We start from the raw sequence: 27,577 nt of genomic DNA, 5'->3' as shown, positions 1-27,577 counted from the left end.
ATTTCTCTTTCTGTTGCTTCATTATTGGTGTATAGAAGTGCCACAGGTTTCCATACATTGATTTTGTATCCTGCGACTTTACTGAATTCATGTATCAGTTCTAGCAATTTTTTGGTAGAGTCTTTTGGGTTTTCTAGATAGAGTATCATGTTGTCTGCAAATAGTGAAAGTTTGACTTATTGCTTGCCAGTTTGGATGCCTTTTATTTATTGTTGTTGTCTGATTGCTGAGGCTAGGACTTAAGTACTACGTTAAATAACAATGGTGAGAGTGGACATCCCTGTCTTATTCCCAACCGTAGAGGAAAAACTCTCAGTTTTTCCCCATTGAGGATTATATTAACTGTGGGTCTTTCATATATGTAGCCTTTCTGATGTTGAGATATGTTCCCTCTGTTCCTACTTTGTTGAGGTGTTTTTTTTTTAAAGATTTATTTATTTTAGAAAGAGAGAGTGCAAGCAGGGGGAGGGGTAGAGGAAGAAGGAGAGAATCTCAAGCAGACTCCCCGCTGACTGCAGAGCACCATACAGGACTCGATCCCATGACCCGGAGATCATGATCTGAGCCAAAATCAAAAGTAGAATGCTTAAATGACTGAGCCAGCCAGGAGCCCCTTGTTGAGGGCTTTTATCAAGAATGGGTGCTGGGAGCCCCCTGGGTAGCTCAGTCAGATAAGCAGCCTACTCATGATTTCAGATCAGGTCATAATCTCAGAGTCTGGGGATCCAGCTCTGTGTAGGGCTCCACTCTCGGCATGGAGTCTGCTTCTCTCCATCTTCCTCTGCCCCTCCCCCTGCTCTCTCTTTCCCTCTCTCTCAAATAAATAAATAAATCTTAAAAAAAATAATTGATGCTGTACTTTGTTAAATGCTTTTTCTGCATCTGTTGAGAGGGTCATATGGTTCTTATCCTTTCTTTTAATGTGGTATATCACATTGATTGATTTGCAAATATTGAACCACCCTTGCAGCCTAGGAATAAATCCCAGTTGATCATGGTGAATGATTCTTTTAATGTACTTTTGGATTTGATTTGCTAGTATTTTGTTGAGAATTTTTGCATCCACGGTGATCAAGGATATTGGCCTGTAATTCTCTTTTTAGTGTAGTCCTTGGTTTTGAAAACAATGTAATACTGGTATGGTAGAATGAGTTTGGAAGTTTTCCTTCCACTTCTATTTTTTGGAACAATTTGAGAATAGGTATTAACTCTTCTTTAAATGTTTGGTAGAATTCCCCTGGGAAGCCATCTATGTATGTTCTTATGAAGCATGTTTAAATCACACCTCTACAACTTTTGTTTATGGTTCAAGTATCATTTTTAAGACTGGGTGTAGCTTTTCTCTTCTTTTTAGTGATTTAAGGTTTCCTTTTGGTAGAAGAGCATATAATAACTGCAAAATATATTGAATTCCACTGTAGAATAAGATGGCTTTTTTATTTAGATTACCGGACTCTGTTTATGGGTGCTATCCATAAAGAATTTGATCCCATTATTTATTTTAAAGATAGTGTCATGCTCATTAATTTTACTGAATAAAATATGAAGAAAAGGGAAGAGAAGGGAAAATTGTGTATTTTGGACGTCAGTCATTGTTTTGTAACCTGGAGATGTCATTAACAAAGCTATTGACTTAGATAATGCTGAACAGGGTGCTATTTGAATAGGAATACACCTATGAGGAACATTCCTTGATTTACAAAAGCATTTATTCCTTTTGGAAATCTGTTGTTTGCAGTATTCTTGTTGGCTTCATGATCAGCCCCAAGCTTCTGCTCATAAACAGCATCTCAGACCTTTTGGTTTTATATCAAGCTGATCTCTCTGCCTCATGGTTTTTCAACAGCCCACAATTATACAAAACCATTTAAGTGTACCTAAGAACATCTTTTTTTTTTTTTTTTTAAGATTTTATTTATTTACTTGAGAGAGAGTGAGAGAGAGAGAATGCGCGTGAGCCAGGGGAGGGGCAGAGAAGCAGACTTCCCGCAGAGCAGGGAGCCCGATGCGGGGCTCTATCCCCGGACCCTGGGATCACAATCCAAGCCAAAGGCAGATGCTCAACCGACTGAGCCACCCAGGTGCCCGAGAACATCTTTTAAGTGGTTTTGTCTCCCTCCCCTTATTTACATCTGTAGTTCATTCTAAAGAAATCATTTGATTATCTTATGTTGATGATTTTCTGCCTAGAAAAAATAGTGTATATTAATTGTAGAAAAATTAGAAAGTACATTTATAAAAATTCCTCAAAATCTTTAACATTTTAGTGCATTTCCTTTTAGTCTTTTTCTGTGCATAAGTGTTTTATAGTAAAACATATCATTTAAAACAGTTTAGCATAAAATATCATTAAACCCAGGTCAAGAAAGAGAACATCCCAGATGACCCCTGTGTTGTATCTCTTCTTAATCACAACTCATATTTCCTTCTTTTTTTTTTTTTAAAGACTTTTTTTTTTTATTTGACAGAGAGAGACACAGCGAGAGAGGGAACACAAGCAAGGGGAGTGGGAGAGGGAGAAGCAGGCTTCCGCCAAGCAGGGAGCCCGACATGGGGCTTGATCCCATCATGACATGAGCTGAAGGCAGACGCTTAACGACTGAGCCACCCAGGCGCCCCCTCATATTTTCTTCTTAAGGATAGCTATTTTTCTGACTCTTAATGATAATGATTTCCTCACTTTTCTTTATAGCTTCTCTATTTTCTGATATATGCCCAAGTTTAATGTAGTTTAATTGTTCCAGTTTTTGAACTTTATATCAATTAAATCATAGCATCTTCTTTGGTGTCTTGATCCTTCACACAATATGATATTTTCAAAATTTGTGCTATTGAGTGAAGCTGTAGTTCTTATGGCATTTTTTGTTTTTTTTGTCTTTTTAAAAATAAAATGAATGCAAGTCACTTCCATTGCTGTGTAGTATTCTATTGTGTGGCTATACCACAATTTATTTTTCCAACCTCTTGTTGATAAATATTTGGGTTGTTTCTAATTTTTGTATACTTCAGTTATGAACATTCTTGAACATATGTCCTGATTCACATGTGCATGAAATTCTTCGAAGTATGTAACTAGGAGTAGAATCGCTTAGTCATTGTGTATATGTATTTTCAGCTCTAGTAAATAAACTGTTCCCAAATAAGTTGTACCAATTTGGACTACAAGCAAAAGTATATGAAAGTTCTCTTTGTCCATACTTTTGCTCATAATAATTTTTCATGGGGCTTAAAAAAGGGATTAAAAATATAAGACATCACAACTAAATAATTGGTAGGGTTGGAAAAATACTCCAGTGCCTTTCTGCTGCCCAGAAAACAGATGGGCGAGAGCAAATTGTCTAAAATAAGATCATAGAATAAACACAAAGATATCACTAATTATCTTTAATATAAATGGATTAGGCACTCTAGTTAAAAGACAAAGATAATTGGATTAAGATTTTAAAACATGAGCATAAGCATGCAAAAGAATGGAGTTGACCACCTACCTCATACCATATACAAGAATTAACTCAAAATGGATGGGTAACCTAAATATAAAAAGCTAAAACCATAGAACTTTTAGAAAAAAACATGGGGTATATCTTCATAACCTTGGATTTAGCAGTGAATTCTTACATATAACACCAAAATTCAAGCAACAAAAGAAAAAATGGATAAATTGGATATCATCAAAATTAAAAGCTTTTGTTCCTTAAAACACGTATCAAGAAAGTGAAAAGATAGCCTACATGCTACAACATGGATGAACCTTGAAAACATTATGCTAGCTAAATGAAATAAACCAGACACAAAAGAACAAATATTATATGATTCCACTTATGTGAAATATCAAGAGTAGGCAAATTCATAGAGACAGAAAGTAGATTTGAGGTCCAGGGCCTGGGAGAAGGGGAGAATAGGGAGTTATTTTTTAGTAGTTACAGAGTTTCTCATTGGAGTGATAAAAATGTTTTGAAAACAGGTAGTGATAATGTTTGCACAGTGTTGTATATGTAATTGATGCCACTCCCTTGTACCATTATGAGTGGTTAAAAAGGCAAGTTTTATGTCTTATATATTCATCACTATTTCTAAAAATTGGTAATATTCCAAAAACCATTGAATTATATACTTTATTTAATTTTTATTTTTTATTTTTTAGAGAAGGGGAGGAAGAAGGTGTGGCAGAGAGAGAGGGAGAATCAAGAGAATCTTAAGCAGGCTCCACACCCCCCACAGAGCCTGACGTGGGTCTTGATCCCACAACCTTGAGATCACGACCTGAACCAAACTTGAGTCAGAGACTTGCCTGACTGAGCCACCCAGGCACCCTGAATTATACACTTTAAATTAATGAATTGTATGCTATGTGAATTATATGTCAACAAAAATTTTTTTATTCTTTTTTAAAGATTTTATTTATTTGACAGAGAGATAGAGAGCACAAGTAGGCAGAGCAGCAGGCATAGGGAGAGGGAGAAGCAGGCTCTCCACTGAGCAGGGAGCCCGATGTGGGGCTCAATCCCAGGACCCTGGGGGATCATAATCTCAGCCGAAGGCAGATGCTTAACGACTGAGCCACCCAGGCACCCCAGCAAATTGTTTTTTAAAAAAGACACTAATAATCCTACTACTGTTTTTTTTATAAGAGATACATCTAAAACATAAGGATACAGAAAGGTAAACAATAAATTGATGGGGAAAATATGCAAATATTAGCTATATTTGTATCAGATTAAATGGACTTTAAGGCGTCGAACATTACCAGAGACAAAGAGGGTCACATTATAATGACAGATATTCATTTTAACAGGAAGATAGAAGAATTTAAAATTGGTATACAGCTAGTAATATAGCTTTGAAATAAAAAATGGACACAACTAAAAGAATAAATTCTTAATTGTAATAGAAGATTTTAACACAACTTCCTAGTAATTGATAAGCAGTCAAAAATTTAATAAACAGAAGATTTGCCCTACTCAATGAACAGACAGAAGTTTACAAGCTTTTTTATTTTATTTTATTTTTTAAGATTTATTTATTTATTTTTTTGACAGAGAGAGAGACACAGCGAGAGAGGGAACACAAGCAGGAGTGGGAGAAGCAGGCTTCCCGCGGAGCTTTTTTCTCACAAGGTTTTTTTAAAGGCAATGAAGTATAAACAACAGAAATTGAGGTCTTAAAGGATTCTTAATGATATAGGACAGTGTTAATTGAAAAGAACCAGGCCACAAAGTTGGATATAGTAATTCCAATCTTGTTAAAGTATTATATGTAGATTGGAAAAATACTTTATCTTTGATTTTAAACACTTTGACTAGGATGTACATCAGTAAGATTTTCTTTGCAATTATCCCTGCTTGGGGTTCACTGATCTTAAATCTATGGGTGGATGTCTTTCATCAGTCTTGGAAAAGTCTTGTGCATTGTCTCTTTGAGTGTTTCTTCTACACTATTTCCTGTCTCTCCTTCTACTGTGATTCCAATTACATGTATATTAGGCCATTTGATATTGTCTCGTAGATACTGTATTCTCTATTTTTTCCTCTCTTTTTCTCTTTGTGATATAGTGTGGATAATTTCTGTTGATGTGTATTCAAATTTATTGATTCTTTTGTCAGTGGCGTCTTTTCTGTTGATAATCACATCACAAGAATTCTTTAGGTCCCCTACCATACTTAATTTCTAACACTTCCATTTGGCTTTTCTCTCATTTCTCTATCTCATTTGACATTTTCCATCTGTTCATTCATGTGTCCACTTTTTCCACTACTATTTTTTTAAGGATTTTTATCTATTTATTAGAGCATGGGAGCTGGGGGGAGGAGCAGAGGGAGAGGATGAAAAAGACTCCCTGCTGAGGAGGGACCCATGTAAAATGCAACTTTCTAATTTGAAAATAGCAAAACTTTTTGTCTTTTTTAAAGAGATTTTATTTATTTGAAAGAGAGAGCACGCAAGTCAGGGGGAAGGGCAGAGGGAGAGGGAGAAGTAGGCTCTTCACTGAGTAGGGAGCCTGATGCAGGGCTCAATCCCATGACCCGGGGATCATGACCTGAGCCAAAGGCAGATGCTTAACTGAATGAGCCACCCAGGTTCCCCAAAACTTTGTGTCATAGAATGTATGAATTTTTTTTTTTAAGATTTTATTTATTTGACAGAGAGAGAGAGAGCACAAGTAGGCAGAGTGGCAGGCAGAGGGAGAGGGAGAAGCAGGTTCTCTGCTGAGCAGGGAGCCCGATGCGGGGCTCGATCCCAGGACCCTGAGATCATGACCTGAGCCGAAGGCAGACGCTTAACGACTGAGCCACCCAGGTGCCCCGGACGTGTGAATTTTTTTGATCCACTTAAAGATCTGCCTCACAATATGAAAAATATAAATGTATTTTGTCTGTTCACATTGGTGGTAAAATTTGGGGCAATTTTTTTTTTCTAATGTTAACTGGATGAAATTGTATTTAATTCTATATCTTTTTTTTAAAAAAATAAGCTTAGTGATTTCCTAAGCTTTCACCTTAGGAAACTAGAAGAAGAGGAGCAAATTAAATCCAAAATAAGCAGAATAAAAGTTAGAAGCAATTAAATTGAGGGACTCCTGGGGTGGCTCAGTCGGTTAAGCATCTACATCGGGCTCCTTGCTCAGCAGAGAGCCTGCTTCTCCCTCTGCCTGCCGGTTCCCCTGCTTGTGCTCACTGTCTCTCTGACAAATAAATAAAATCTTTTTTAAAACAAGAAGCAATTAAATTGAAAATAGCCAAAAGCTGTTTTTTTAAAAAAAGATCAGTAAAATTGATAAATATCTAACCAAGCAATCAAGAAAAAAGAAATGTTACTAATAATCAGAAATGAAAGAAAAGTCATCACTACAGATTACGTGAGCATTAAAAGGGTAATAAAAGAGTATTAGGAACAACTCTATGCCCACAAGTTTCGTAACCAATTCTTAGAAGTACACACATCTACTAAAACTCACACAGGGAGAGATGTACAATCTGAAGAGGCATTATCTATTAGAGAAGTTTAATCAATAATTAATAACCTTCTAAAATAGAAAGCACCAGGCTCAGGTGGTTTACTGTTGAATTCTAGCAAACATTTAAAAAAGAAATGATACCAGTTCTCTAAATTGCTTTCAGAAAACAATGCTGTGAGGCCAGCATTACCCTCATCCCAAGACAATGGAAAGACAAGCCATACTAGGATAGAATATTGGCAAAACATGTATCAAAGATTTGTATCCAAAATATACAAAGAACTGTTAACAGTAGAAAAACTAACAGCCCATTTGAAAAGTGGGTAAAGGAATCGAACAGATACCTAACAAAAGAAGATAGACAGATGATGGATAAGCATATGAAAGCATGCTCAATATCATATGTCACTAGAGTCTTGCAAATTAAAACAACAATGAGATACCTGTTTTAAATAACCCATTAGGATGGCTAAAATCCAAAACACTGACAACACCTAATGCTAGCAAGGATGTGGAACAACAGGAGCTCCCATTCATTGCTGGTAGGAATGCAAAATGGTACAGCCAATTTGGAAGACAGTTTGATGGTTTCTTATAAAGCTGAGCATAGGCTTACCATATAGTCCAACAATCCTGCTCCGTGGTATTTACCCAAGTGAGTTGAAAACTTACGTCTACACAAAAATCTGTATACAAATGTTTATAGCAACTTTATTCATGCTGTCAAAATTGGAAGAAACCAAGGTGTCTTTCAGTAGGTGAGTGGATAAATGCTGGTATATCCATGCCATGGAATATCATTTGCTGATAAAAAGCAATGAACTATTCAGCCATGAAAAGACATGGGGAACCTTATACGCATATTGTTGAGTGAAAAGCTAGTCTGAAAAGGCTACCTAGTGTATTATTTCAACTATATGACATTCTGGAAAAGGCAAAACTATAGACACTGTAAAAATATTGGTTGCCAGACAGTGGGAGGTGGAGTTGGGGAATGAATAGGTAGAGCACAGGACACTTTTAGGTTAGCAAAAGTATTCTGTATGATACTGTAATGGTGAATACATGGCATTATGCATCTGTTAAAATCCATAGAACTATACAACACAAAGAGTGAAAGCTAATGTAAGCTATGGACTTTAGTTAATATATCAATAATGGTTCATCAGTTATAACAAATATGCTACACTGTATCAGTCTGCTGTAGCAGCTGTAGGGGAGGAAAAATAATTTTTCTTCTACCCTTCTAGGTTCTTGGCTGAGAGTGTCACATCCCCTATACCCCCATAATAAAAAGACAGTAACAGGAGAAAAACAGGTTTAATAACATATATACTTCCTGCATACATGGGAGATACCCAGGAAAACTGAGTAATTCCCTGAAATGGCCCAAGTCACCACCCCAAATACTATCTCCAGTTAAGCCAAAAGAAGGGGGATGGAGAGGAGGTTAAGGAAAGACCAGTTATAGTAGGTTTCTAGGAAAAGCACAGTAAACAAGTATGTTTGCTGTGCAGATTTAAGTCCATGTCTTCTCTATTGATAAAAGTTGCTAGAGTTTTATTCATTCTCCTCTTCCTAGTACAGAGAGGGAGACACCTTACAAATGGAGATTTTCCTTATAAATGTAAATGTTACAAAAAAAGAAGCTCTACTTATTTTTCAGAGCTTCTTCTTTTTGGTGTTTCTTAAAAATAACCAGCTCAAGATAGTCATGCCAAAGAGGCTTATTTTGGGGTGCTGTATTCTGCTACCCTTCACAGCCCCAACAAAATAGAATCGACCGTGTGGCATAAACAACAGAAATTTATTTTCTCATAATCCTAGAGGCTGGAAGTCCAAGATTAGGGTGCCAGCATGTTTGGGTTGGGTTAGATTGAGAACTCTCTTCCTGGCTTGCAGATGGCTGCCTTCTCACTGTTTCCTCACATAGTAGAGACAGAGAGAAAGCAAGCCCTCTGACAGCTCTTCCTATAAAGGCACTAATCCTATCATGAAGGCCCCACTCCCGTGGCCTCATCTAAAAAACCTCATCCCAAAGGACCCATTTCCAAAAATCATCACATTGTGAGTTAATGCTTCAACATATGAATTTTAAGCGATCACAGTTCAGCCCATAGTACATTTTGTTTATTCATTCATCAGTTTATAAACATTCATGTTGTTTCCACTTTGGGTTATTGTAATTAGTGGTGCCATGAAAATTCCTGTAGAAGTGTTTGTTTGAACACTTGTTTTCAATTCTTTGGGGTATATTGCCTAGGAGTGGAATTGCTAGGTCTTACGGTAATTCTGTGTTTAATGTTTTGAGGAACTTCCAGAATGTTTTCTATTGCATTTAATTATAATTCAAATTATAATTTTTTAATTGTAGCCATCTTAGTGTGTGTGACTTGATATCTCATGGTAAAATGAGTTTGTATATGTAGCTTTCTTCCTATAACTTATTTTGTATGTTAGAAGTAGGTACAATTATCATTATGTTGAAGTCTATTAAAATCCAATAAATGTACTGCAGAAAAGTCAAATAATTTGCTAAATACCACTGAGAGTGGTATTAAATCAAGATTTAAAACCAAATGTGATTCCAAAGACTGTTCTCTTAAATATTCTATTATTCTACCTATGCTGTTCCATGATATAGTTGATATTTCAATAATAAGTACAACCAACAGGTGTTTCAGTATTGTAAATCTATATAAGATCATTTATATGATTGGAAATATATAATTTGCAATTATCACAGATTTATTATTAATTTTTCTTTAATTTCCTTTGCAAAAACATTGCTGATTTGAGTATATATTGATACAGCCTTTCTGTCAGTATTTAACAAAATACTGAAAAAAGATGACTATATTTTTAAATTTGTTTTATTTTAGGTCCACCTCATTCATTTAACCGAGATGAGACAATAATCATTGCTTTGGCATCAGTCTCAGTATTAGCTGTTTTGATAGTTGCCTTATGCTTCGGATACAGGATGCTGACAGGTAAAAATATTACCTTTTTTTATTGTTTATTAAATATACCATTTAATCAGAATCAGTTTTCTCCTTTTTAAAAATCTCTGTGCTCCCATCCTTCTCTCTTAACAAACTTTTTTCTTAGTTTTTATGAAAAGTTTCAAAAATATCCAAAATACCTCTCACCCAGCTTCAATGATTATCATATCTATATATCATCCATAGCCCTGCTCACCACATCCTTCTGTGGTAGTGGGTTATTTTGGAGTAAATCACATTATATCATTTATCTGTAAAAAAACATTTAGTATTCTCTCTGAAATATAAGGACTTAAAATATATATAACCACAATACCATTTTCACAACTAAAAAAATAATTCTTTAATATCATCAACTGTTCAGTCAGTTCTATTGAACTTTAGGTTTGATGAGCTTTTTAGGAAATCAGTACCCATTCATTTGAATAACTTTAATAAAACCTTTAATGTTTCTGCAATATTTTAAACAAGGTCTGTTGTTGGAACTATCTCCCAAAATTCAGCTTTAATATTATTATTCATCATTCATCTTCATTTATAGATGATTCTTGGTTTAGTAAATAGTTTTACTCTTGGTGACGTTGAGCATAAATCTTGCTGCCTACCCTATAGTAGCTCTTCTTTTTAACTTAAATATAATACAAAGTGTAATAAAGATCTTCATTTTAAGAGAACCATACATTAGTAACTTCTTTTTCTTATTCTTATAGGAGACCGTAAACAAGGTCTTCACAGTATGAATATGATGGAGGCAGCAGCATCAGAACCCTCTCTTGACCTAGATAATCTGAAACTGTTGGAGGTAAGATTGCTCTTAGATATTACGGGGTGTTCTTTCTGCTGTCATAGTATATCTGAGACAGTAACTTTATTCACTCACTACATCATTCATCCATTTATTCCACTAACATTTATTAACTATCAGTTTGGTGCCAAGGCCTATTCTAAGCACAGAGAACATAGGTGAACAGTCCAGATAGTCCCCTTGAGGCTTATATTCTTTTTTTTTTTTTTTTAAGATTTATTTGTTTATTTGAGAAAGAGAGAGAGAGCAGAGGGAGGGGCAGTGGGAGAGGAGAGAAAGAATCTCTAGCAGACTCTCACTGAGCGCAGGGCCCCATGCACTGCGGGGCTCCATCCCAGGACCCTGAGATTATGACCTAAGCAGAAATCAAGAGTCAGCCAGCTGCTTAACTGACTGAGCTACCCAGGCTCCCCTTGAGGTTTATATTCTAATGGGTAAAGAAAGAGTCTACAAACAGGTTAAACAAATAAATGTATATTATTTCTAGTGGTAGTAGTAAGTGCTATAGAGAAAAGTGAAGCAGATAAGAAAAATATGGAAATGGAGTTAGTAAAGAGAATATATTTAGAAAGGAGATGATCTTTGAGTACATACTGCAACAATATGGGAATAAAGACATGAAATTCTGAGAAGAATGTGCTTTCAAGCAATCCATAGTATATGCCTAATAAATATTTCTTGTCTGTGCATGTATTATGTATTTTTATAGGTACATACAATTGTTACATATTTTGTTGAATTTAATTTTCATTTGGTAATATCTCAGAACCTATGTTAAAGTCTTACCATGATGAATGTTTTTATGATCTTTACTAGAATAAATAAACTATGATCCCCAAACTGGAGACTGTTAAATAGTAAATATGGTAGATTTGATTATATAAAATATTTTAGGAACCTTCTGTTTAGGAGAAAAACAATACACAAAGTTAAAAGATTCAAAAAAGCATTTCAGCACATGAAAAGGAATTGTTCAAGAGCTGGTATAAATCAATAGAAGAAACAATCCATAAAAAATGGACAAAAAACATGAAGTGCCAATTCACAAAGGAATTAAATGCAGCTTTTAAATGTATAATAAGATGTCCAATTTACTAAATTGAAAAAAATACTAATTAAAACCTTAGGATATTCTCCTGGACTGAGTAAAACACTCCCAAACATTGCTGATTTAACTATATATTGATACAGCCTTTCTAAAGGGCATTTTATCTGTTAAATTTTAACCTAGAAATAGTGAGTGAAATATAATAAAAATCCTTAAGTAAATGATGGTTAAATCCTTAACCTGTTCAGTAAAGTGAAAGAAATCTCCATAAGCCAAAAATGAAGAGAATGGGTTGCATTTTGCTGATTTCATTTTTTTAAATTGTGTCCTGGATATTAAGAATGTTATATTGTGAATACCCTGTGTTCTGTGAGGCTTTTCTAAAGTGTGTTTCCATTGTTTGTTTTAATAGGCAGTTAACTTCGTTGGATATGCTGCCAACTCATCTCTTAGGCAGAAGCTCAAATCTCAGTCCAATTGTTTCATCTTTAGCTAAAATTGGTCTCATATTCATTGGGTTTCCCCCTCTGTCACTCTCTTTTGTGGGATTCTCCCCTCACTTTCCAGAATCTGTGGTTGCCCTTAATTCTGTCCTCTGGTTCCTAGGGCCAGAAAGATTATGGATTTTCTATTACAGTTCTAGCTCCACTGCAGAGTGTTCATTTCAGCTTGCTCTCAGGCTAAAAGCTATAAAAATGGGTAATTCACCCAATGGCATTCCTTTCTAAGTGTTGACTCCCAGAATCTACTTCCTTTTGTTCATTCTGTAGCACTTTTAGATTTCTTTTAAAAATTTTGTTCAGGGGCTCCTGGGTGGCTCAGTCGGTTAAGTGTCTGCCTTTGGCTCAGGTCATGATCCCAGGGTCCTGGGATGGAGCCCCATGTTGGGCTCCCTGCTCGGCATGGAATCTGCTGGTCCCGCTCCTTCTGCCCCTCCCTCCACTCGTGCTCCTATCCTCTCTTTCTCTCTCAAATAAATAAAATCTTTTTAAAAAATTAAAATAAAATGAAATTTTGTTCAGAGTTCATAGTTGTTATCTGTGGGAGGGCTGGGTCTGGTAGGAGCTTCCTGAGCCATATGAGATATGGAATTTATTAGTTTCTTGACAATGGAGTAATTTAAACTATAAGCAGTAGAGAGCTATGGTCTACATTTGGATTTATACTTTTCTAGAAAATTTGATTTTTCAGTTGTGATATGAATTAATATTTTGCTTTCTTCAAAACAAATTTACAGCTGATTGGCCGGGGTCGATATGGAGCAGTATACAAAGGTTCCTTAGATGAGCGTCCAGTTGCTGTAAAAGTTTTTTCCTTTGCAAACCGTCAGAATTTTATCAATGAGAAGAACATTTACAGAGTGCCTTTGATGGAACATGACAACATTGCTCGCTTTATAGTTGGAGATGAGAGAGTTACTGCAGATGGACGCATGGAGTATTTGCTTGTGATGGAGTATTATCCCAATGTAAGTTCTTTATAAAAATTAAAGTGACTTTTATATTAGCTGTCAATGAGATTTTTAGGACTACTGTTCTGCAAAGCAGTGGTGGTTTGCAACTCATTATTAATGGTCTGCAGTGAGATAAGGATCTCACGTCAGAATGTGAATCAACTAAGTCACCAGTTAACTGTTTAGTTCATCTGTCTGCTGTCTATCTCTTTCTCCCTCTCAGCAAGACTTTCTTGATGAAGGAAACAGTGTTTTGACTGACATTCATTCTGGTGCAAGCTCCTTATCCCTGTCTGGTTATAAATAGTTTGTGGATGAGCACCTTGAGTAACACGGACACATATATATTTATGAAAGTTTCTGTTTTGTACTTGTAAAACAAAATATAATTCGTATTTATACTGGTAAGAGATACATTATGAAGAAAGAGTCTAAAAGACTATTTCTTCTATCTTAATTTGATAAATCAATGGAGCATTTAATATGAAATAATCATTTATATTTTTTAATATTGGAGAAATTAAAATTAATAATGTTTAAATTATCCTTTTCATCCTCTCCTCCCCTCTCTACTCACGGAAATGTCTCTTTTGAGATTTTGAAGCGTCATAGTTCATTAGATCTTCGTGGAATCCTAACCTCCATAAATACTTTATAAGGCTGCTGCTAATTTATCTCCTCAGTACATTAATTCCACTTTTTTGGTATGTGTTTATTTTTTCCTTTATATAGGGATCTCTGTGCAAGTATTTGAGTCTCCATACAAGTGATTGGGTCAGCTCTTGCCGTCTGGCTCATTCTGTGACTAGGGGACTGGCTTATCTTCATACAGAATTGCCACGAGGAGGTAAGACAATGAATAGAAGATGAATGACACCCATATGGGGTCAAAATTCACAAAGGGAAATTTTATTCATATCTTCAAACTAAACGTATATTTTATTTAATAGCAGATTTGTTATTAACCAGTTGTTTGAAAGATCTGGCATGATGAAATGGATTTGAAATGTAATAAGAATAGGAAAAAGAACTTAAAGACTCTAGAGAGGTCATGGATCTCATTGAGATTTTTATTAAAGCTCTGAACACCTTCTCTGTAAAGATACATGTAAGGTACACTTTTAAGAATGTTCTTTTGATTTTAGTGGTTCACAGACCCTTTAAAGTCCATCTGTGGACTTAGGTTAAAAATCTCTTAACTAGACTATACTACATTTCCTTGCATTTATTTGCTTATTTAAATGAAATACAGTGCATTGCCAATTCTTTACTTTTAACATCATATGAATCTTTATCTGTGGTTGGTTGGTCTTAAGTATAAAACCTATGTGTATCTTTTTATAATTCAGTGTTTCTCTTAGCTAGAATTAGGTTTGCTCAAATCTGTCAGGGGAAAAAATAACAGGCTTCAATAAGAATGAAAATATTTTTTTCTCATGTAAGAATTTAGAGAGACGGCGCCTGGGTGGCTCAGTCGTTAAGCGTCTGCCTTTGGCTCAGGTCATGATCCCAGGGTCCTGGGATCGAGCCCCGCATCGGGCTCCCTGCTCTGCGGGAAGCCTGCTTCTCCCTCTCCCACTGCCCCTGCTTGTGTTCCCTCTCTCGCTGTGTCTCTTCTCTGTCAAATAAATAAAATCTTTAAAAAAAAAAAAAAAGAATTTAGAGAGAGATGGTCTAAGATTGGTTTGGTAGCACCATGGTATTATTGGAGCCTTATTATTATCTCCTCCATCATTCTTTATATATGGCTTACATTTTCGAAGTCACTTCATTGTCCTTAATGCTATATATCTGCTAATCAGTATATTTTATTTTCCAGAACTTAGTTCACACTTAACTACCACACTTATCTGCAAGAGATACTGAAAATATAGTTGTTGTTATTGTTGTTGTTGTTTTTAAGCTGGATGTGTTGCTGTCTCAAATAATATTGGATTCTGTTACCGAGTAGAAAGAGGATAATGCATGGTGGGGATTTCATAACTTTGTGGTTGTGTTCTTTGCCATAACTACAGTTTTCTTTAGCATCTGTGTGCATTTTTGCTAGTTGTTCAAAAAAATCTCTTTAATACATTTACTTTGTTAGTTTCAAAATACACCTCACATCACAGGCTGGTCTAAATTAGCTTTGCTTCAAAAATCAGTCTTTGTGCTTTCTCAAGCTTTCATCCCTTGTGGGATTTTCTTGTCATACTATAGCCCAGAATATTGTTTTTCCAGTTTCTCTGACCTCTGTAGATAAGAGAATCGTTAATATATCAATTTCTTAGATCTTTGTTCCATTGTGTAATAGCATGGATCATCTTTTCTAGCTGCTGATTCATATATAAATAATTTCTCCTGAATAATTTATCACTTCATTTATCTTGACATCTTGCTTTTCCTGAATACAGAATTGACCAATGTTATTGCCTATGTCAGCAATTTGATGCACTTATTCTAGTGCTTTAGCACATTAACCATTTGGACTGTGTTTCCTTACTCTTAAATATTATTATAATTCATTTAAAGAGCTGGCTTAGCACAGAATTTAAAATACCATCCTAATCCTCCTTTTCAAGACTTGCATGATTTAGCAAGGTTTCAAGTCAAACATTGGCTGAAAAGAATGCCATCAAATAAGAGTTGTACTTAATGTAGATGTTACTCTCAATACTACCTAATATTATCATTTAAACTAGTTAACCTTTTTTAAAAACTGAGTATATATATGTATATATATATATATATGCTATTGCAAAAGACATAAGTATATTTGATTTTTAAAATAGGAAATATGCTATATTATTTCAAAACATTTAAAGTGTTATTTCACTTTTTTTTCAGAGAATCCTATTTTTCCCAGTATCTTTAGATGTAACTTCGCTGTTTGGCATAGAAATTTTATAGTAAGGAATAATACTATTATTATTTATTCAGCTGTTTTTTGCTTCAGAATAAATAAGGATGAGTTGAACCTGTTTATTTATTTGTAATTGTCTTTCTTATAAATTTTTTCCTGAGAATGTCAGTGAAACTTGGTACTGTACTCCCCCCAGAAAAATCTAACAAAGAAAGACCATATATAGATCACTCAAATATAAACAGAAGGTTACTATTAACTACGTACATCCTTCCAGATCCTTTCTGTGTATGTGTTTGTGTGTGTGTGTGTCTAAATATCCACAGAGAGACTATTTTTTGTTCAGGTTTTATTTTTTAACACAATTGAAATAATATTATGTCCTGCCTAGTACAGTGCTGCTGCCCAGGGCAAAATCATTATATGCTTTGCTCCTTTCTCTTCACCCCCTACCCCCAAATAAAAAGGATTAAAAGGTATACTGAGGAGAACTTTAAAGGGAAAAGTCTCTCAAAGGGCAGTCTGTACTACCTCTTGAATTGGTGATAAATCCTAATCTTCCTTCCTTTCTTTCTTCTCTTCTCTCCCTTACCTCTTTTGCTCCCCTGCTCTATTTCTTTTTTTTTTTCCCTCATTATATAGAAGAAAGTACTACCCTGTTTTCCTCTCTGGCTGTCTCACCCACTCGTTCGTTGCCCATTCCCCCCATTATTTGCCTGGTTTCCCTAAGTATGAGATCTTTTAGTTTAAGTATTGATTTAGGATTAATATACAAATATTTTCCAAATATAGAAACATTTTTATATCTCTATAAATTTCTTATATAAATATCACCTCAAGATTGTACCATATATACTAGTATTGTGGTTTTATGCAGAATAAGAAATGCAGCTCTTTTAGGGGTTGAGCGAACCATGTTAGTACAGGCTTTAGAAAGCTGGACCATGAACTGAAAGGCGAGAAAATGAGCAGGAAAGATCAATGGTACTACCATTTTTTAGATCATGGTAACTACTATTTTTTCCTCCAATTGTGCTGTGTGCTCTGTTTTTTGTTTTTTTTTTTTTTTTAATGTGAAAGGAATCATTATCCTCTTTTTAGTTTCATTGCTGGTAAAATTGCAGTCTAATTTTCATTAATGAGAGTAATGACTAAACGCTGAGCCTATTTGTGCCTAAATATAAATACTCAATAAACTTATCATTGACTTTGTTGTGATTGCTCTGTTTTTTGTATACCTAGAGAGTTATTTTAAATTTCAGAAATTGTGGTATAGAATTTTTTTTTTCAATTCAGGAGCTATAGTTTTGCTTAATAATATTTATATAAGGTTTCCTTATAGAGAGGAAAAAATTTATTATGCTTTTCGTGAGGCAGCTTAGGTTAGATACGTTCTTTCGGTCAGCAAGCATTTATTGTGTGCCAACCCTTTTGAATTCAGGTAAAACATACTCTCTTTCTGCCTTCATGGAGCATATAGTCTAGTGATAATAGAATGAGTATAATAGTGCTTTGCTTCTCAGTAAAATCAGAAAATAGGTTTTCATATCTTGCTGAGAGATAGCAGCTCCTCTACTCATTCTCCAAATCCATTGTAAAGTTATTCCTAGTTTGATTTGAAGGACTGAGGTGGGCTTAGAGATGGGGCTAAACCTGAGGGCAGAACTGGGATGTTCCATCATAGGTTTGATCTGTTAAGTCATAGGACATATGTATACAGATTTTGAAGCCATCTCAGTTTTTCACTGATACTTATTTTAGACAAACTGACTTTTTGATTTTTTATACTAAATATTTCTTTCTGTATTGCCTCCTTATGCTACCCTAGGAATGAAGAGAAAAAAAAAAAAAAAACAAGTGTGTTAAAATTAGAAGCAATAGCATGTTGGCTGTTAGATTTCAGCTAATTATTTAAAGCTTAATTATACATGCAACAGTAGTTTATGTTACAAAATATAGTGAAAATAGTTAACGATTGTGAGTTGAAAACTTTGCTTTCTTGTTTCCTTTTTTGTTATTAGAAAATTAATGGGCAGAAAAATAATACAGTCATCTATATTTATGTAGTCCCTATTATCTGCGTGCTTACTTTATGCCCAAGAGTGCTATTTAAACATTAATAAATATTTGAAATTATCTAAACAGATCATTATAAACCTGCAATTTCCCATCGAGATTTAAACAGCAGAAATGTCCTGGTGAAAAATGATGGAACCTGTGTTATTAGTGACTTTGGATTGTCCATGAGGCTGACTGGAAATAGACTGGTACGCCCAGGCGAAGAAGATAATGCAGCCATAAGTGAGGTGAGTATATACAAAAGGTATCACTCTGACATACCTTGAGAACATAATGAATTGCATTAAAAAAATCAACACAGGACAATTATCCTTATATGCTACCAATGTAGCATATTAAGAATTACAAAATTAAAAAATATGAAAGACCTTACATGAAGTTTATCAGTTCTTTATGGAAATCAGTGCCACACCAACTCATTTTTTACAAGCATTGGGAGGAAGTGTGTAGGAACTGACTTTTGAAGCAAGAGTAAAATTGCCAAGTTTGAGATAGGACAGTCACCTTCTGATAATCACCATTAAAATGTGAAACACATCCTTCCTAACCTTTTTCTCTGCATCCACATACGTATGTGTGTGTCTCTCTCTCTCTGTATGAATATATATATATATATGTATACACACACACACACACACATATATATTTTTTTTTAACTTAAAATTTTTAGGGGCTCCTCAGTGGCTCATTTGGTTGAAGGTCTGACTCTTGATTTCGGCTCAGGTCATGATCTCATGATTGTGAGATTGACCCCCACCTTGGGCTCTGTGGTCAACATGGAGTCTGCTTGAGATTTTCTGTCTTCCTCTCCCTCTCCCTCTCCCACTCTCTTTCTCCTTAAATAAGTAAATAAAATCTTTAACATTAAAAAAATTTTTTTTAAAATATTAAATGGTGTATATTGTATAGTTTTCTCATTGTGTCTTAGAAATGTTTCTGCATTGACACACATAGGATGGTCTAGCTCATTCTTTTTGATTGATGAATAGTATTCATTAGGATGGACTTACCACAGTTTAATTATTCAAGAAGGGCATGTTATAGATAAAAAATTTGGTATAGAAGTTTTCATGCTTAGGGTCAAATAACGTATCATTGGTATGAAATTTATGTATAACCTCTGGTCTAATATATGCCTTTCAGAATATGCTGCATTCTGTTTCTGAAAAATATCACTCTAATTTAATAGGTTGGCACAATCAGATATATGGCACCAGAAGTTCTAGAAGGAGCTGTGAACCTGAGGGACTGTGAATCAGCTTTGAAACAAGTGGATATGTATGCACTTGGGCTCATTTATTGGGAGATATTTATGAGATGTACAGACCTCTTCCCAGGTAAGAGAATTGCTATCAAAAATTGATAAATGTTTTGAAGTGAAGCAGTTATATCTTCTTTTTCTATCTATATTAAATAAGTCAACTTTTGTGTGTTTTTACTTTTATTTAAACCTTTAGTTCATTGCCATCTAGTGTTCAGAAACATTATTAGCAGAAGGATGTCAATCAGGAAAACCTTTTTAAAAGGACTCCAAGTTTTGCATCTGAGTGCAGTTTAATTAATTGCTCATAATAGCTTATCTGTGTTTAGTTTGGTCTCTGATTGCTTTAACGGTCATCGTTGTCCTTATGCACCCTCTGAACATTTGATAAGCTACACTTAAAATATTTCCTCAATTGACCCAAGTAAGAAATTAGAAACAATGAATTAACCATTAGAACACTTTTTTCTTTCTTTTTCCTTTATTTTTTTCATTCTCCATTCTTGACTTCCTGCTTTCCTTCCTTTCTTTCAATGAAAGAACACTCATATAACATGAGTGTTTGTTTGAGGCTTACTTGAATTAGCCAAATGAGTTTATAGTTGTTTTGTTAGGATTATATTACTGTCGTTATTGTCCTCTAAAAACTTAAACTATCAGTATGTGCATTGCATTCTTCTAGATGATGTACAAAATGATTTGATATATATGGCTTCTACCTTATGGGAATAACACCATTAAAAGCATAGAAAAAGGAAAAACAGTCAGTTGAATCAGCATTAGACAAATTATGAAATGGAACTATTAAATAAAAACAAAGATTAGTGGTAGGGTTTAATTTTTTGTTTTAAAAACAGTAAGCATTTAACAGTAGTCATACTAAAAATAAAATAAGTTAATTATTTAGATTGACTATAGGTCAGTCAGTTATTTAGAAATATATTTCCTAGTTAATTGTAAGTACAAAGTAAGGTATTTTTCTGGACATAGCAGAATTGCAGTAGTATCACACATATTATTGGAACTTTTGAAACTTCTTATTTCTATTATTGGAATTTTGGCCAAAGATTTTTTTTAATATATCCTAATCCAGAATTTTTTATTTTTTAGAAGCATGTCTGACTAAAATGATTCTTATTACCAGCATTAGTATACTGCCATCAGCAACGTTTTTTTGGACAACTACTGCATTCAAAGAATAACTATTTCTTTTGGTCTGATAAATAATAAAGAGCAATATCAAGTGTTTGAAAAAGGAAAAGCAGGGTGCCTGGGTGGCACAGTTGGTATACCTACAAATACAGTGTAATTCTTGGTTTCGGCTCAGGTTGTGATCTCAGAGTCCTGAGATTGAGCCCCACATGGGGCTTAATGCTCAGCGTGGAGTCTACTTGAAGATTTCCTCCCTCTGCCCCTCCCCCATGCTCTCTCTCTCTCTCTCTCAAATAAATCTTAAAAAAGAAGAAAAAAGAAAAGGGAAAGGCAATTCAATCTTATTTGTAGATTATTTTAGCAGATGTGTAGGATAAATTGAGATAGAAAGCATTAGAGGCAGTTTAAAAAGGGAAAAGACAGGTGCCTGGCTGACTCAATCAATAGAGCATGTGACTCTTGACCTCTGGGCTGGGGCCATGAGTTTGAGCCCCATTTTGGGGATAGAAATTACTTAAAAAAACAACAACAACAACAACAATAGTTAAAAGAAATAAGGTGTTACTGTTTAATGGATACATAGTTTCTGTCTGGAAAATGTAAAAAGTTCTAGAGATGGGTAGTAGTGATGGTTGCACAACATTGTTAATGCACTTACTGCCACAGGACTGACTATATGCTTAAAAATTGTTAAAATGAGGGCACCTGGGTGGCTCAGTTGGTTAAGCGACTGCCTTCAGCTCAGGTCATGATCCTGGAGTCCCGGGATCGAGTCCCACGTCGGGCTTCCTGCTCGGCAGGGAGTCTGCTTCTCCCTCTGACCCTCTTCCCTCTTGTGCTCTCTATCTCTCATTCTTTCTCTCTCTCAAATAAATAAATAAAATCTTAAAAAAAATTGTTAAAATGGTAAATTTTGTGTATATTTAACCACAATGAAAATAAAAATAAAGGAGAAAAACAAGAGTTGCAGAAGAGATCCTATAATCTTGGATATGGAAATTGGCAAGAAGAGGCACATGTAAGAAAATATAGAGGAGAAATCTGTGGTTATACTTAGCTATTAGAAGAAAATCTAAGGAATTGAGAAATATTCAGAGATCAAAGAACTGGAGTGGCAGCCAGGAACTTAGGAAAAAATATTTATTATATTGGAAAGGTGAATAAATTATGGAGACTTTTGGATGGGGTATTGATGGACAACTGAAGAAATTAAAAAAAAAATTTTTTTAATTATCTATCCACAGATGGTAAATGGGAATTTATGAGTGAATGCTCTCTCCTAAGAGAACAAATTAAGAGTGCAAAAAATTGGGGAATAAAGACTACATATTGGGGGACCTCCCTGTACCAGTAGGTTAGTTAAGAAGACCATCGGTCTGGAAAATAGTGAAAAAACTAAGAAATCATAGTATCTTGGAAGTCGATGTTAGAAAATGTTAAGAACCCATATTGATAGCAGTAGATGTAATATGAAGTCAAAAGGAAATAGAACTGAAGAATGATCTTTGAATTTGAATCGGAGGAGGTTATTAGTATTCTTAGAAGAGATTCTGTGGAATAGCGAAGACAAAAATATTACAGAGTATGGGAAGGAAAAATATTAAGACAGCACAGGAAGAAGATTTAGGGTACTCTTAAAAATTTTAACAATGAAATGGGGGGAGGAGTTGAATAAAAATGTTCCCATAAACATATTAATAAACATAGAATAGCATGTTATAATGATACAATTCTTGGAAAACATTTCTTCAAACTTCTATGGTATATCTCCAAATGCAGTACATGCTTTATTATTAAATGTAGACATTACGTTATGTAGACTGGCTATCTGTAAAATATTTGCAAAATAAATGAATTAGGTGTCTGTATTACAAATAAGTGAAATGCTGCAATATTTATATAAAGGAGGAATATGGAAGGAAGAAAAAATAGGAAAGCAAGACAAAGAAAAAGAAAAAAGAGAACAAGCATAATTTAAGAAGGGAACTAGAAAGTTCCTAACTGCTTAGAGACAAATTAACAAATAGCAAATGAGGTTTGAAGCAGGGAATGGTATCCAATATTCTTAGACATTTGATCTATTTTGGACAGTTTGAAAGAAAGTAGGATTATAAAACTTCCCTTGAGCAATCCAATGATAATAAAGTTTTAAGGAAATCCAGTTAAGACTAATAGAATTCATGATGATGATATCATTAACATTAATCTTTGTGTCCCTAATGCCTAATACTAAGCGCTAAACAAGTATCTATTGAAAAATTAGATTTAGAGCCATGAAGATTTATTAGAAAATTGACAGTTCTTAATGTCATTTCATTCACCAAATAAGATTGTGCATCAGTTTTATTTAGCATGTTTTCTAATTATATTTTAGACCTGATTAAGACAAATAAGTAAAATTGTGAATTTTTAATTATCCTGAACCAGTATTCGAAAAAAAACAAAAACAAACTAATAAATAGCACTTGGAAGATATCTATATGTGTTGTGTTTATGTCTCAGAGACAGATAAGATATACTAGTAAATATGTTACAGTTCACAGATATTATGGGTTGAGGTTTTATCAAATGAGGTTTCATGAATGAAAGTGATACACTAACTAGCAGGATTGAATCTTTCAATTTTGTCTTTCAAGTTCAATATTGATGGTGATTGTCAACAATAAGTATCTGCTTAAATGTTTAAAGTATGTGAACATATCACTTGTTTAGATAGTGTAATATTCCAAAATTTGGGGGTTGTACTGCATAAATTATAGAATTAATCTTTGTAATAGAATCTTTTTTAATATTGGAGGAGGGCAACTGTTTATATGTTGTTTTGAATATCCAAATTGAAACATAAAAATTAAATACATGTTTTATAAAGTACTTTTTTTAAAAAAATTTATTTATTTGAGAGAAAGAGAGAATGAGAGATAGAAAGCACAAGAGGGAAGAGGGTCAGAGGGAGAAGCAGACTCCCTGCCGAGCAGGGAGCCTGATGCGGGACTCGATCCCGGGACTCCAGGATCATGACCTGAGCCGAAGGCAGTCGCTTAACCAACTGAGCCACCCAGGCGCCCTATAAAGTACTTTCTATCTGGGTCATTATAACTTTTGTATTATCTCCATGTGAGTGAGATAAGGAAGACAGACATTGCCATTTTGCTGGCAGGAAAATTAAAAACAGAATAAACAACTTTTCCAGGGGCGCCTCGGTGGCTTAGTCCGTTACGCATCTGACTCTTGATTTTGGTTCAGATCATGATCTCAGGGTCGTGAGATCGAGCCCCATGTTGGGCTCCACACTGAGCGTGGAGCTTGCTTAAGATTGTCTGTCAGTCAGTCTGTCTGTCTGTCTGTCTCAAAAAAAAAAAAAAAAAGACTTTTCCAGGAGAGAGATGAAGCCAGGATTAGAGCTTAAGTGCCTTATCCTACATTCTGGTGTTCCTCCTTCTAATTTATCCTGTCATTTTAATGGGATGGGGAGTGGTGCCAGGAGACAGGAAGAGTCTTTCTTGTGTTGTTTGTCAAGATTTTGACTAGACCATTGGTTTTCTGACTGTTGGTCCCAGAGATCTTCTGTATGTTCAATATGTTTATTAAGTTTAATTTAATAACATTTTGTAAGAATCATGAGCTTCTCATCACAAGCATCTGATTGTGCTTTATTGGTGATAAAGAGGGTTATTAAACAGTGGTAGAATAGTTAATGAGACTTTACAATCCTTGATCTAGATACTGTTTCTTAAGAGGAATTTTTAAAAAAAATCAGTATACTGATTTTTCTATCATGGTCATTATCATAAAAATTTTCGTGACATTTGATACAGTCTGGCTGGACTATAATAGAGCCAGTGACATATTAAGACAGGATGACTATACATCTGCGTGCTTATATTTGGTTGTACAGTCATGTGTTGTACTAGATCCTGGACTTTGTCCTCATATTCACCACCCTTGATCTCTTTATGGGATAAGAATTCAGGCATTTTCAAGTATTAAGTACACCTTATATATATATAATTAATAATCCCTCCAATTTAGTAATACTAGAAATCATTTAAAAATAGCTATGTCCACTGCTGAAACTACCACTTGATTTATCAACAGATGTTTAATTTATCAAAGACTATTCTAAGTAAAGCATTTATTAATAATGTATTAAACCCACAACAGGATTTCTTTTGGATTTCCAAATATGCCCTAAAGGGTTAAAAAAAAAAGATTGTGACATAATTTCTCTGCTTACTTGGTATCAGAAATTCTGCTGTTATTCCATCATTTTAACATAGTTGGAAATTTTATTCTATCCTTCTTTTAAAAAAAATACACAGGTGAATCTGTACCAGAATACCAGATGGCTTTTCAGACAGAAGTTGGAAACCATCCCACTTTTGAAGATATGCAGGTTCTGGTATCTAGGGAAAAACAGAGACCCAAGTTCCCAGAAGCTTGGAAAGAAAATAGCCTGGTAAGAAAAAACTAAATTATTAAAAAGAGGACTTATGACTGAATATGTTTTAATATTGTTAGAAGCAAAAATAGACTGTTAATGTTAATAGTTTTTAGAGCTGTCTAATGCCAGAAATCCAACTTACTTGACTTTTATGATGTTATACATTTTCAAATTTTTCAATATAAAAAAGTCCTCTTTCTTGGTTCAGTTTCAGTTTTTTCCAAGTATAAAACACTAGAGAGACTAACTTGTGTCTGAAGGTTGCCAGATTGAGTAACAGCTAGAATAATTAACATGTTAATATTTTAAACATTATTGAAATTCCATCTTATTCTCGAGAGTGGTACCAAAAATGTTAATTAGTGCAGATGTACATATTCAGTGGCTAATAGAAATTTAAACTACCTCAAAAAGAAACCAAGGTGTGCTTATAAATTCTGCCTATTAAAAATGCAGTCTAGGGGCTCAGTTGGTGGATCATATGACTCTTGATCTTGGGGTTGTGAGTTCAAGCCCCACATTGGGTATAGAGATTTCTTAAAATAAAATCTTTAAAAAAAACAAATTCAGTCTAAAACACTAAAATATCTTCAAAGGCTCCTACCATTTTGGTAAATTGTTGCTACAGCACTGTAAACATCTTACAAACATTTATACACACACACATACCCACCTTCTTTCTCTTTATGTCATATAACTTTTTTTAACATAAGTAGGATCATTTCATTATCCACTGTCATTTCTGAAGCTTATTTTTTTACTCATGGACAGTTTTTCATGTCAGTACCTATAGATGTATCTCTTTCTCCATTTGGTCAGTATTCCATTATGTATCATAATTATTGAATTATCCCTTATTGATGGTAGTACCCTGTATTTCTTATTTTAAACATTTTTTAAAGAATTACAAAGTTATGTCTATACATGGTAAATCAAATCAAATTAAGTAGAAGGTCATAAAAAAGGAAAAGGAAAAAACTCCATAACCCTACCACCACTCTTCAAAAGAAACTCTTATTAACAATGTTCTCAGGTTTTGGTTTTTGTTCCTAATTTTTTCTTCTGAAGGTTACTGTTATAACTGTAAATACTATATCCTTATTTCTTGTTATCTCTCATTTACTCTCTCCTAGGTTTGTAGCATTATAGCTATTATTACATAATTTATGTTTTGTCCACAGATCTAAAATTTAAAATAAAAACGTCAGAAATTGGGCGCCTTGGTGGCCAGTCGTTAGAGCATCTGCCTTTGGCTCAGATCGTGATCCTGGAGTCCTGGGATCGAGTCCCCCATTGGGATCCCTGCTCAGTGGGGAGCTTTCTTCTCCCTCTGCCTCTGCTGCTCCCCCTGCTTGTGCTTGCTCTCTGTCAAATAAATAAATTTTTAAAAAATCTTTTTTAAAAAAGTCAGAAATTGTAGAATTATGATTGTGTAAACATCCACCGCACAATATAGTATTGTGCTTGGACTCATAGAGAAGGAAGTGAAAATCCTATATTAGTTATTATAAGCTTCTGCTGCTTGAGGAAGAATGTTTCAAAAGTCACCATCCACTGGATTCTCTGATTTGTCTCTAATTTGTCACTTTGTTCTTTCTTTCTTCTTTATAGATTCTATTAAGAAGCAACAGTTTTTAAAAAATCTCACTCTTTTTCTTGTAAATAATAATTTCTTTTATGAAGTTCCTCTTTAAGAGTTGTATGTTAGTATGTACATGAGATTATGAATCCTTGCACCTTCAAAAATGTTTATATCTTGCCCTCACATTTGAGTAATGATTTGGCTAAGTAATGGTTTCAAGATCAAAATCACATTTTCCTCAAAGTGGTTCCTTTGAAATTGCTACTCCACTGTCCTCAAGCATTCAGACATGTTAAGAATTCAAGAGCCAACCAGTCTCGTTCCATAACTTTTTGTCTTTTTGTTTTACCCCCTTGTTTTCTTGTCTCTATGAGCTTTTAAGCCTTTATTGTTGGAATTATCACAGCTTACCTGGATATATGGAGGCGTGGAACTTTTCACACATTTTGCTTTGCACTAGACAGGTTTTCAATTTGGAAACTCAGAGATTTCTTCAATTCAGAGGAGTTTTTCTATATTATTTAAAAAATTATTTTTTCTCTTCTATTTCTTCCTTCTGTAATTCCCATTAGATAAATATTGGTCCACCTGACATTCCAGGTGTCAGTTTTTTTCTGGCATTTTCCATTTTTTTGTTGTACATTGTTCAAGAATTACTCTGCTTTAGCTTTCAAATCACTCATTCATTTTTCACCTTTACTGCTGTTAGTTATCCATTCATTAAAATATTATTTTTGACAGTCATATTTATAATTTCTAGAAATTCTTAATGTTTGCTTCTTCCATAGCAATCTGTTCTTGTTTTAAAAATGTGATAGGAATTCAATTATTTCTAAAGGTGTAAATCAGAATTTTTGACACTTTATACAAATAATTTTCTTGATTATAGTTAACAAAAATGAAAAAAATTCACTAAGCAATTTAAATCACTTTATTATATATTTTCACATTTTA

At 34.3% G+C, this 27,577-nt stretch overlaps 1 protein-coding gene across 1 annotated transcript in view; it reads left to right on the top strand.

Moving 5' to 3' along the window:
• BMPR2 (bone morphogenetic protein receptor type 2) overlaps positions 1 to 27,577 on the top strand; it is a 206,745-nt gene that overhangs the window by 153,326 nt on the left and 25,842 nt on the right. The window contains exons 4-10 of the mRNA XM_025893138.2: positions 9,838 to 9,948; positions 10,671 to 10,762; positions 13,051 to 13,281; positions 13,999 to 14,113; positions 18,254 to 18,414; positions 19,377 to 19,524; positions 24,920 to 25,056. Coding sequence (XP_025748923.1) covers positions 9,838 to 9,948; positions 10,671 to 10,762; positions 13,051 to 13,281; positions 13,999 to 14,113; positions 18,254 to 18,414; positions 19,377 to 19,524; positions 24,920 to 25,056 — 995 coding nt within the window. The remainder of the gene's footprint in view (positions 1 to 9,837; positions 9,949 to 10,670; positions 10,763 to 13,050; positions 13,282 to 13,998; positions 14,114 to 18,253; positions 18,415 to 19,376; positions 19,525 to 24,919; positions 25,057 to 27,577) is intronic.

Source organism: Callorhinus ursinus, unplaced genomic scaffold, assembly GCF_003265705.2.
Source record: "Callorhinus ursinus isolate GAN/ISIS: 27379988/994484 unplaced genomic scaffold, GSC_fseal_2.0 scaffold2, whole genome shotgun sequence".
Taxonomy (NCBI): domain Eukaryota; kingdom Metazoa; phylum Chordata; class Mammalia; order Carnivora; family Otariidae; genus Callorhinus; species Callorhinus ursinus.
The sequence above is the reverse complement of the archived record's forward strand: the minus strand, read 5'-3'. Positions and strand labels throughout refer to the sequence as shown.